The sequence below is a fragment of the Mus pahari genome, chromosome 8 (assembly GCF_900095145.1).
Source record: "Mus pahari chromosome 8, PAHARI_EIJ_v1.1, whole genome shotgun sequence".
Classification (NCBI taxonomy): Eukaryota; Metazoa; Chordata; class Mammalia; order Rodentia; family Muridae; genus Mus; species Mus pahari.
Genome location: NC_034597.1, coordinates 5,867,809 through 5,880,629, shown reverse-complemented (window position 1 = coordinate 5,880,629; position 12,821 = coordinate 5,867,809). Strand labels below are relative to the sequence as shown.

At 36.7% G+C, this 12,821-nt stretch overlaps 1 protein-coding gene across 1 annotated transcript in view; it reads left to right on the top strand.

The window, feature by feature from the left end:
* LOC110325179 (cadherin-related family member 3-like) overlaps positions 1-12,821 on the top strand; it is an 83,849-nt gene that overhangs the window by 58,275 nt on the left and 12,753 nt on the right. Inside the window, exons 10-12 of the mRNA XM_021202923.1 lie at positions 127-229; positions 4,470-4,568; positions 8,653-8,885. Of these exons, the coding sequence (XP_021058582.1) occupies positions 127-229; positions 4,470-4,568; positions 8,653-8,885 (435 nt within the window). The remainder of the gene's footprint in view (positions 1-126; positions 230-4,469; positions 4,569-8,652; positions 8,886-12,821) is intronic.

The window sequence follows — 12,821 nt, the reverse complement described above, 5'->3', positions numbered from 1 at the left end:
TCTCCCTCTCCCTCTCCCTCTCCCTCTCTCTCTCTCTCTCTCTCTCACACACACACACACACACATATACACACACACAAAACAGATTAAATAATTCATTTTTCTGAAATAATGTTGTTTTATAAGGTTACCAAAGAACTGGATTATGAAAACCCAGAGGTGGTTGCAGCAGGGCACATGTATGAAATGATGATTTCAGTATTTGATGACCTACATCCATCTCATACAGGTAATTGTTATAGACTGTTCAAGACTTGTCAGTGTGCTATAAACATTCATCACATTAGGAATGATATAGACTGATGGTGGAAGTTTCCATCACTGGGGAGTCTTTACACCTCTTAGCAGCATCTTAAATAATATATAATTCTTATGTCAGGGTATGGCTAGAGACCTTAGCATTAAAAAATGCAAGAGGGTATGGGTTCTTGTTAAGATTCTTGTATATATATATATATATATATATATATATATATATATATATATATATAATATAATATATAATATATATTTTCTTTATACCTATCAATTTATCATATATATATTTGATTCTTTATGCTAAATAATACCAAATACAACTGACTTGGAATGAGTTTGATATCAGGCAATCTGAAGTGTACACATATAGGTAATTGTTGCCTTAAATATATTTTACTTGAATGATATTGTAAGATGTAATATTGTTATTAAAGCAAGCAATGAGCTACTTGACAATTTCTACAGTTCCTGAACCCAAAGAATGTGCAGGACATGACTACCGCTCTCTCACATGATGCTGTGTCAAGACTTTCCCACCATTTTGTGCCAGCCTATGATAAATAAGCCTTTGATGCAGTGAGATTCAGTTTGCTAAGACTGCATGATTATAAAATTCTTGGCACTTAGAGAATTAATAGTTGCAATTTTGCTGACTGTGAATTACTATTTTTTTTTGACATATTTGAATCAGGTGCTAAGGATCTAGAGCAGAATGATTAGGAGTTGTTGTGCTAAGTAATCTTCCGGAAATGAAAGTATACACCAAGTTTCCTAAGGGGTTGGTACTTGTTCAGCAATTACACATCAGCAGTTTTAGACTATTTTGGAGGGGTATGGGCTACAGAGAACTTTCTGTGAATATACTCAGAATTTTCAGGTTACAAGTATCTCCCCATTACTGGTAAATCAAAAGTCATGGGAGGAACTTTAAGTTTAATCATAGAAAGCTACTGTCTGGTAATGAAGAACCTGGAATAGGGGCACAGTTGGGGTTTGTTCTCTTGTGAGAATTCTGAATCATTGCTGGTAGTTGCCTTTATAATTGGGTTGAATGGGATTTGAAGCAAATAAGAAAGAGTATATTGTCTTTCATGGATGCAGAAGGGTAGAATATGTCTGAATTGGAATCAATACACCTAGGATGCTTTCAATCCCTCTTGAATCAATGATGGAAAAATTTTAGTTGAGCTGTTGTGATTGAATATAAAATGATCCCCACAGGGCTGTGTTTGAATACTTTATCCCCAGATGCTGACACTGTTTTGGGAGGTTGTGGAACTTCTGGAAAGTGTTTGTCACTGGAGTCACTGGCAGTGTGTCGTGAGAGTTATATCTTGACCCTACTTTCTGCTGTCTTTCTGTTTCCTGATCTGCTGAGACATGCACAAGCACCCTCCACTTCCTCCTGCCACACATGCCCAACTGTAACCAAGAGTCAGAACCCTTTCTCCATTAATTTGCTTCTTCTGAGTATCTGTATTGCAGTGATCGGGAAAGTAGCTAACACAGTGGCTAAGGTAAAATGTGGTTTGTACACTTACCGAGCTACCAGGAGAAAATGCTATTTGGAGACAGGAATCAAAGCATGGCATCTTGCCCAGAAATATTCTTGAATTTTCTATGAAGCTATTGATAGAGCTTCGTGAAGATGTCTATCATGTAGGCCACAGTGATGTTTTAGGATGGATTTTTTTTTCTTGTAGCTAGATAACCTGCCCATCTCACCAGATTTGAACCTTTCTTGAACAGGGCAGAGATAAAAACATCTTTTTCAGTAAGATATCTTCTCTGGTCTTCACTGGTCAACATATTCACAGTAATTGGTCATAAAACATGCTTACAAGATTGCACATTTCACTCCTTCTGTTCTGTAGGTCCACTTATTTACACAATTTGAAGTCTTTATGGATACAATAAAATAATAATAGTACAGTAGAGCTGTAAATAGCACAACTATTATTGAAACACATACATTTTTATTTTTTGATTTATTTGATTTATTGAAAGAAATATATGGGTCTAAAGTAAATTATTTGTTTTTGTAGAACAACATGATTTAAATGTTTTTGGGATCGTTTTGACTGTTGAGGTTGTGATGACAGCCGTAGAGGCTAGCCTTGGAAGTGAATATAGTAGCACATGCTAGAAGCTAAAGCACGCCAGTAAGTCTCTGAAATGAAGGTCGTACAGATCTCAGACTGAATTTTACTATTTGTTGTGTGTCACACAGAGTTTTAGGGGAGGCAATAAACCAGAATCCTTTTGAACATGAGTGCTATGGATAGGTGCTAGAAGAGAACTTCACGGTCAACCAAGTCTGGGAAGAACGCTTGCTTGGAGATTCAAAATAAACACTAGCATAGCAGGAACCCAAAGAAGTCTTGCCATAGAAACCTCTTAATTGTTATTTAATTGAGGACTTGGTATTTGGCACATTCATATCTCAGAGATATTAGTGGCCAGTATATCTTGTTCTGGCATCTACACTTTTGTAATATTAGAACTTTCACTTTTGTAATATTAGACCATGAACTTAGTTCTGTTCATCTCAGTCTCTTTCTTGTGAAACCGTGGCAGTTATACCAATGCTCCAGTTAGTTTCTTGCATAATATATTCTAATTTTACTTTAAAATATTTTTCTGCTTTCATGTTGCTTCCTTTTATGATTTAATATCAAAATATTTCTTTTCAACAACTCTGTCATAGGCTCCCTTAGCTTATTCCCCAGCACAGAGTTCCTTCTTTGACTGGCAGTTTGCAAAAATTGTAACCAATCCTTATTTTTACTACACTTAATGACTTCATTGTATATGTGTGTGCAGAGGGGTAGGACATGCCATAGTGTGCATGTGGAGGTTAGAAAACAACTTGCTGGTGTACATTCTTTCCTTCCACCATGTGAGTCTTGAGATTGAATTTAAGTCTTCAGGCTTGGGATCATGCACCTTTACTTACTGAACAACCTGGCTGGCCAGTGATAACTCCTTTTGTGGTAACCTATTAATCTTTGAAAAAAAATTTTTTTTAAAAGATTTATTTATTATATGTAAGTACACTGTAGCTGTCTTCAGACACTCCAGAAGAGGGCGCCAGATCTCATTAAGGATGGTTGTGAGCCACCATGTGGTTGCTGGGATTTGAACTCAGGACCTTCGGAAGAGCAGTCGGGTGCTCTTACCTGCTGAGCCATCTCACCAGCCCAAAATAAGTCTTTTTTTTTCTTTTTGGTTTTTTGAGACGGGGTTTCTCTGTGTGGCCTTGGATGTCCTGGAGCTCACTTTGTGGACCAGGCTAGCCTCGAACTCAGAAATCCGCCTGCCTCTGCCTCACGAGTGCTGGGATTAAAGGCATGCATTACCATACCCGGCTTTTTTTTTTTTTGAAAAAATTTTTGATCATAATTTTCTTTGACTTTATACTATTACCTAGGAGATGGACAGTGACTTGACTGATTGATTGATTGATGAGAAAACTGAGATTCCTAGAAATTAATGATGGCTTAAGGACACAGAATTTACGTTAATTCCGAACATTAAACATGGGATTTCTGAGACAAGCTTTAAAAGCATAATGTAGGACATCACAGACTGATTGGAAACTCACCTCAGCTAACCAGTGGAAGAATTGTTCCAAAGAAATTTGTGATAAACTCTCTTGTAGAAAATATGTTACAATATTATGCATAAATATATTATGCATGTATATGTATTAATAAAATATAAAACATAATACCTTAGACATTTTTGCTAAACTGTTTTGGCTAGCCAAGGTATTCATCTGGATATTGTCTTATGTTCCTTGTTGCTGTCACAAATATCTGATAAGAAGTAGCAGGAGGGATGATTGGCTCATGGTTTGAAAAGATATAGAACACTGGGGGATAGTAAGGGTGGCAGTAAGAGTTGAATGAAGCCAATTACATTGCATCCTCAACCACATAGCAGAGACTAAACAGGAAGAGGAGCTCTGTTATAAAACCTCAACCCCTCCCCTTCCCTTTCATCCAAGGAAAATCCTCTTTCTAAGGGTCCTACAGCCTTTCCTAATGGCACCATCACTTGGGAACCAAGTGTGGAAATACCAGTCATTTGGAGGTAGAGAGACTCCTGCTGTAGTTTCATAATTCTTCTCTAATTCTGTTACTGGGGACATGTTTCAGTAGTTTGTAGAGTAAATCAATAATCAATTAATTTGCTGTTCAATTTTACAGTGACTGTGACAATCCTTGTGGAGATTGTTCCTGACAATGATTTCAGCCCCAAATTTCAAGCCTTGCACTATGTATTTTCAGTTCCAGAAACATCAGAAGGTAAAAATAGTCTAAGTTATCTAACATTAAAGCACACACAAGGAAACAGGAGCCGATGGAAAAGGAACATGAGCGCTTATAGAACATAAGCAGGTATAGGAGTGTGGTTGGACGTAAGACATTCAGAGGAGTTTCTTTTACTGGCGATGCTCTCGAACATCATGCTAACGACCTTCCAAAGGCTACTTTGAGATTTGATGTCAGTTTTAGGATTTGTTTTTTTGTTGTGGACAAATGCACATTATTGACTTTACTTCATTTCTTATCCTTTGCCTCCAAACTATGAGTAAGTGTCAAGAAGTAGGAATAGTGTGGTTATTATCCATATAATCCAAATCTCATACACAACTAGGGTCAAGGTTTTAAGTCTAAAATCAAGATGAAAGCTAAGGTTCTATCTCTATTTTAAATTAGATATGTGTTAGGACATAGTGGTTAACCTCATTTTATTTGGAAAACACACTAATGGTAATAGTTGCAGTTCTGTTATCTAAGATGGAAACATATCCCTTCCTCAGAATCTCTGGATCGTGAGTCCTCTAGGCTTGACCTGAATACTTCAAGTTGCAGGACTGACTGTGACCTGAGATCAAGTCAAACTGCTTTGTAAGCATGTCATGTTGTAGCAGAGAGACCATGAGCACACATGTCAAAGGAAACTGGCTTCAAACATGTCTCTGCTATCAGAAGTTAATGAGCTCAGCAACTCACATATCTATGTATCTTTGATGGTTTTGTTTTCTTATACATTCATACGAACAATCTTTATAGTATACCATATTTGGAGTAGTAAAATTTGCTCATTTCTTAATAAATGAATTTACTTCTTAAAATGGAAACATTCAAAGTAAAGTCCCCATACTATGTTGCTATGTTGAAACCAGTAATTTACTTTAAAGATGAGGAATACCTTGATATATTTAGGGGTAAAGTTTTCATTTGTTTTAAAGTACTTCAGCAAAAGAAATGGGCCATTATTCTTTTAAAACTCCACTCCTTCAGGGGCAGGGAGAAATTGTGTAATTGTAAGAAATAAAAGGAGGAAAATAATTCAAACCTGTGAAACAAACCAAACCAATGAAAGATCCCAATGCTTTAATTCCATCCAGCTTGTATGTCCTAATAAGGAAGACTAAGGGGTGATTTTGTTGATTTTCCAAAAATAAAAAAATAAAAATTCCAGCACACTGAAAACTTCCAGCATTCAGGAGTCATCAGCAGTGGGCAGAAAGGTGTTTGACATCAAGAATCCAGCTACTGGGCTAGAAAGATGGCTTAGCAGCTAAGAGCACATACTGCTTTTGCAGAGGGCCTAAATTCCATTCCCATAATCCTTGGTTGTTGGCTTACAACTGCCTTTAACTTTAGCTCTAGGAGACCTGGAACCTCTGGCTTCTGTGATCACCTATACTCATGTGTAGGTGATACTCACACACAGACACATAATTAAAGATATGTTATATATATAACTATATATATAACTATATATATAACTATATATATAACTATATATATATATATATATATTGAGTAAATATGTAAATATTTTAAAAGAATCCTCATATGTAACAACTTACATGTATACTGAGGTACTGTGCATGGGATGTTAGACACACACAGAAGCCTCATCTCACCTCTATGATCTAGTTATTATCTTGATTTTACAGATGAGAACTCAAAAGTACAGGACTTGGGCTATAGTTCATTTCCACAAAGCTCCTATAAGTATATCAAACATTGGGTCTATAGATCTTGAGAATATTTAAATACTACATCAAGGAGATGGGCATGATGGAACTTGAGAGGCAGAGGCAGAGACAGGTGGATCTCTGAGTTTGAGGCCAGCCTGGATTTCATAGTGAGTTCCAGACCAGCTTAAAACCTAACCTAACCTAACCTAACCTAACCTAACCTAACCTAACCTAACCTAACCTAACAAAACAAAACACTACATTAATAGAAAAGGTGTTTCCCCCATTCTGAATTAGTTTGCATAGAACATTCAAATGCATCTAGTAGATTACATGACAATTGTAATTATGGAGATCTATAGTACTTAAAGTGATAACTGATGATCTATGATAAGCTGACAAAAATCTATGGAAGGAAGTAGATGTAGGTAAAGAACTCCTTTATCAGTAGTGATTTAGAGAAAACATGGATAGTGAATGAACTGAGTTGCAGGTCACTAGGGAAAATGTACTCCATTTTCAGTATGTTTTAATGAGGTTTGGCAGCATTCAGAGTCCCATAATTACTCTATTTAAAATTCAGCTAAAGATACTCAAGATAACTTTTAGAGTTTATTGAAAGGTTAATTTTACACCTTCAGAAGAACATGCTTCCCATTGTACTTTACCAGGTGTTAAATGTGGAAATGATCCCATCAATTTCCAAGTCTGTAAGACAGAGATTAGTTTTACGGGTTATGTCTTCTCCATGACCATGTATCCATTGTAGTACCCTTTATAAATATGATGCTGTCACTCAAGCAATAGACTAGTTCTCTTCTGGGACTGCCAGAAGAAGAAACCTTCTTTCTTTCCATGAAAGCTCTTCTCCTGCTGTTAATATCATAATCTGTGCTCACTGCCTACTTAATAGTTCATTACAAGAGATGAATCTTGATTAAAAGGAAATATTCTTTGAGGTTGAAAGTGATGGGGATGGCACATGCTCTTTCTTCTTCATCACTGCTCAGTGGAAACACCCAGACAGGTCATGGTAAGCTATATATAATCATCTATCAGATCTTATGATTTAAGTATAAAAGGATTGAGGAGTAACCTATCATAGCTGTAATCTGTTGCCATAAAGATGCTATATGCTAAATCCCATACATATTAGAGTAACATATCAATAAATATTTCTAGCTTAGACATCCAAGAATTGCATGATCTTTCTGGTCTTGCTCAAGCTTGTTAGAGTCAGCTCATTTTCAGTGCTCTGTCCTGGTGTGGTTGCGATGACTGAAGTGCTTTGGCTTCTCCCCCATCCTCTTCTTCTCAGGCTAAACTGAGTATGTTCTTAGAGGGAAGGAAGATGCATAGTCATAACTAGAGTGACGTTTATAGGTATAATCAGGACAGCATGTGTGTGTGCATGTGTGTGTGTATGTGTGTGCACGCACACATGTATGGTAATGTGGCAAAAGAAAGTCAATCTAACCTCACAAATACTTCTCATAACTTTGCCTGCATCAGGTTGACTAATGTCTCATTGATCAAAGCAAATCACAAGACAGAGTGCTAGGGTTGTCTGCATGGCTAGTAGTGGGGACACAGGAAGGGTAAAGAACTTGGGCATAGGAATTTAGCCAATATACTATAGTTACCAATTTTCCGAAAGATTACTGGTAAATTTTATTAACCAGAAGTATTGTGAAGCAATTTTAAAATTGGATTGTAGAATTAGCAGGCACAGGCTTGAGCTAGACTCCATCACAATTAGTTGTGTGGACTTGGGCAAATTAACACCACAGGGTCTCAGTTTCTTATGTATAAAATGGAGGAAGTAGTACTACTGTCATCAGGCTATCAGGAAGGCTCAGTGAGAGAACTATGCAAATAAGAAATAATTCTTACATAGCATTTACTGTATATCAGACTTTCTATTGCTCTAAGTGCTTCATGTATTTTAATTCACCCAGTCTTCACAACTTGGTATGGTAGATACTGTAATTGCACTTAGTTTACAAAGAAAGAAAAAAAAATGAAGGGGCCTACAGAATTGTCCATTGTTACACTAGTTAGAGACTGAGATTTGTAAACTGAAGCTTTTAGTTTCTGAGTATAGCTTTTGAACATTATATGCCACTTAGCATAATGCCAAGATGAAGCTAATTATTTATATTATAGAGGTGTTTTAAAATTGTTTCATTTGAATGAAACCAGTGGTCTACAGTAGCTAGGTATTCCTGTAAATCTACCTGCTATTATGTGGAGTTTTAGTCATCAAACACTCATTATTACCTAAACGTATTTATATTCTCATCACTTGAAAAAATACAGCTTATCATTTGAAAAATTATAGATATTGTAAGCCTTTATGTTCATGAGAAAAATAAACTGTAAAACATTGCCAGCTTTCTACAAAGTTGGACAAGTGACTGCTATTGATGAGGACCACCCACCAGACTGTCTGACATACAAGATAATCAAGGGAGACACCCAGGCTGTACAAAAGTTTTGGATTCACCCCTTCTCTGGAGTGATCGAACTCACCACGCAGCCAGACTATGAGTCTGTGAGGCAATATAACCTCACAGTTGAAGCTGTGGATTGTGACAGAGACCATCCACGCACTGCAGTGGCCACAGTGAGTAAAGAGACACAGGTTTTGTGTCCATGTGACTGACCAATGTATTAAGTTCTAATTTATCACATTTATTACAATAATGGCAGATAATAGAGAAACCTTGTGAATTTCTTCTACTTGTCAAGTGTTCCATAATGTCTGTATCAACTTAGATTTGGAAGTATGAATGATATAGTTTTAGATTTTTTAAAACCTACTTTAATAAGCTATCTTAAAAGCTTTAACCTCCTTTTGGCCCACCATCCACCAGTGGTAGTGGGAAGGAGAGTTTAATATGACAACGAGGATGTAGACCTGTTTAGAAATAGTTCTTTGGGACAATTTCAATCTTTCTTGTCAGGATATTATTAGCAGTTCAGTTCTCACAAATCAGAAGTGATTTCTTGATCCACTTGGAAACACCACTTACAAATCAGTGACAGCAATTTAGTCCAGAAGGAACTGAGGCTCCATCAATAGGCCTGGGTCCCCATTCTGCAGAAGTGGCAAGAAGCTGAGGGAACACCACCAGAAGTTCTTTGGTGGATTTCTCTCCACAAAGTCAGTGTAGAAAGGTAAATCATTTTTTTCCCCAGAAAAACACCATGAGTCTGTTCTCAGCAAAACATCTTCTAATAAGAGAGTTTCCAGAAAAACATCACATGACACAACTGAGTCTCCAAAGAAATGAGAAATTTCCACTTCAGAATGGGGAAGGAGGAACTGGCCACCTTCCCTCTCTCGCATATATGGGTTCTCAAAAAGATAACATGAATATTTTTGGACAAGACATGAAGTAGTTGATAGTCACTTTAACATGTGAAATGGGCAGTATTATACTCACATTCTCAAAGGAGGATGCTGAGGTACAGACTTTAGGAAATATTCCTAGGATTAATATAATATTCACAGACCAAGCATTGCCTTGAAGTAGAAGGATTTAGTGGATATGTCTATATTTTTTTTGTAACAAAGCCAAAGGGCTGCCTGTTGAAAGATATCAAGAATATGATGTATTTATTTATTTATTTATTTATTAATTTATTTATTTATATTCTTTAAAGTCTAGCACATATATATATTATATTATATATTATATAATATATTATATATTATATATTATATTATATATTATAATATATTATATATTATATATTATATATTATATATTATATTATATATTATATATTATATATTATATATTATATATAAATATATATAAAATCAGTCCCTTTTTTTCTTTTTACTGGATATTTTCTTTACATTTCAAATGTTATCTCCTTTCCTGGTTTCCCCCCTCCTGGAAACCACCTATCCCATCTTCCTTCCCACTGCTTCTATTAGGGTGTTCCTCCACTCACCTACCCACTCCCACCTCCCCACCCTTGATTCCCCTACACTAGGGCATCTATTGAGCCTTCATAAGACCAAGGACCTCTCCTCCCATTGATGTATGACAAGGCCATCCTCTGTTACATATGCAGCTAGAGTCATGTGTACTCTTTGTTGATGTTGTCCCTGGGAGCTCTGGGGGATCTGATTGGTTGATATTGTTGTTCTTCCTATGGAGTCACAAACCCCTTCAACTCCTTCAGTCCTTTTTCTAACTCCTCTAATGGGGACCCCGTGCTCAGTCCAATGGTTGACTGCTAGCATCCACCTTTGTATCTCTCAGGCTCTGGAAGGGCCTCTCTCTCAGGAGCCATATCAGGCTCATATCAGTAAGCACTTTGAGGCACCCACAATAGTATCTGGGTTTGGTGACTGTATGTGGGATGAATCCTCAGGTGGGACAGTCTCCGAATGGCCTTTCCTTCAGTCTCTGCTCTACGTTTTATCTCCCTATTTGCTCCTGTGAGTATTTTGTTCTCCTTCTAAGAAGGAACAAAGCACACTTTACTCTTCCTTCTTGAGCTTCATGCAGTCTGTGAATTGTATCTTGGTTATTTGGAGCTTTGGGGCTAATATTCACTTACCTGTGAGTGCATACCACGTGTGTTCTTTTGTGATCATGTTACCTCATTCAGGATGATATTTTCTAGTTCTATCCATTTGCTAAGAATTTCATGAATTCATCATTTTTAATAGCTGCGTAGTACTCCATTGTATAAATGTACCATATTTTCTGTATCCATTCCTCTGTTGAAAGACATCTGGGTTCTTTCCAGCTCCTGGGTATTATAAATAAGGCTGCTATGAACATAGTGGAACATGTGTCCTTATTACATGTTGGAGCATCTTCTGGGTATATGCCCCGGAGTGATATAGCTGGGCCTTCAGGTAGTATTATATCCAATTTTCTGAGGAACCACCAAACTTATTTCCAGAGTAGTTGTACCATCTTGTAATCCCACCAGCAATAGAGGAGTGTTCCTCTTTCTCCACATGCTTATCAGCATGTGCTGTCACCTGACTTTTTGATTTTAGTCATTCTGATTGGTGTGAGGTGGAATCTCAGGGTTGTTTTGATTTGCATTTCCCTGATGACTAAGGAAGTTGAACATTTCTTTAGGTGCTTCTTGGAATTTGGTATTCCTCAGATGAGAATTCTTTGTTTAGCTCTGTACCCCATTTTTTAATAGGGTTATTTAATTCTCTGGAGTCTAACTTCTTGAGTTCTTTGTATATATTGAATATTAGCCCTCTATCAGATGTAGGTTTGGTAAAGATCTTTTCCCAATCTGTTGGTTGCCTTTTTGTCCTATTGACAATGTACTTTGCCTTAAAGAACTTTGTAATTTTATTAGGTTTCATTTATCAATTCTTGATCTTAGAGCATAAGACATTGGTATTCTGTTCAGGAATTTTCCCCCTCTACCCATGTGTTCAAGGCTCATCACCACTTTATTCTCTATAAGTTTCAGAGTATCTGGTTTTATGTGGAGGTCTATTGATCCACTTGGACTTGAGCTTTGTACAAGGAGATAAGAATGGGTTGATTTGCATTTTTCTACATGCTGAATGCCAGTTGAATCAGCACCATTTGTTAAAAATGCTGTCTTTTTTCCACTGGATGGTTTTAGCTCCTTTGTCAAATATCAAGTGACTATAGGTGTGTGGGTTCATTTCTGGGTCTTCAATTCTATTCTATTGGTCTACCTGCCTGTCACTGTACCAGTACCATGCAGTTTTTATCACTATTGCTCTGTAGTACAGCTTGAGGTCAGGGATGGGGATTCTTTCAGAAGTTCTTTTATTGTTGAGAATAGTTTTCACTATCCTGGGTTTTTTTGTTATGCCAAATCAATTTGCAAGTTACTCTTTATAATTCTATGAAGAATAGATTTGGAATTTTGATGGGGATTGCATTGAATCTGGAGATTGTTTTCAGCAAGATGGCCATTTTTACTATATTAATCCTGCTAATCCATGAGCATGTTAGATCTTTTCATTTTCTGAGAGCTTTGATTTCTTTCGTCAGAAACTTGAAGTTCTTATTATACAGATCTTTTACTTGCTTGGTTAGAGTCACACCAAAGAATTTTATATTATTTGTGACTACTGTGAAGGGTATTGTTTCCCTCATTTCTTTCTTAGACTGTATATCCTTTGAGTAGAGGAAGGCCACTAATTTGTTTGAGTTAATTTTGTATCCTGCCACTTGGCTGAAGTTGTTTACAAGCTTTAGGTGTTCTCTGGTAGAATTTTGTGGGTCACTTAAGTATACGATCATATCATCTTCAAGTAGCGATATTTTGAGTTCTTCCTTTCCAATTTGTATCTCTTTGATCTCCTTTTGTTTTATAATTACTTTAGTTAGAACTTCGAGTACTATATTGAATAGTTAGGGAGAGAATGGGCAGCCTTGTCTAGTCCCTGATTTTAGTGGGATTGCTTCAAGTTTCTCTCCATTTTGCTTGATGTTGGCTACTGGTTTGCTGCAGATTGCTTTTACTATGTTTAGGTAAGGGTCTTGAATTCCTGACCTTCCCAAGATTTTTTTTCTTTTTTTTTTTT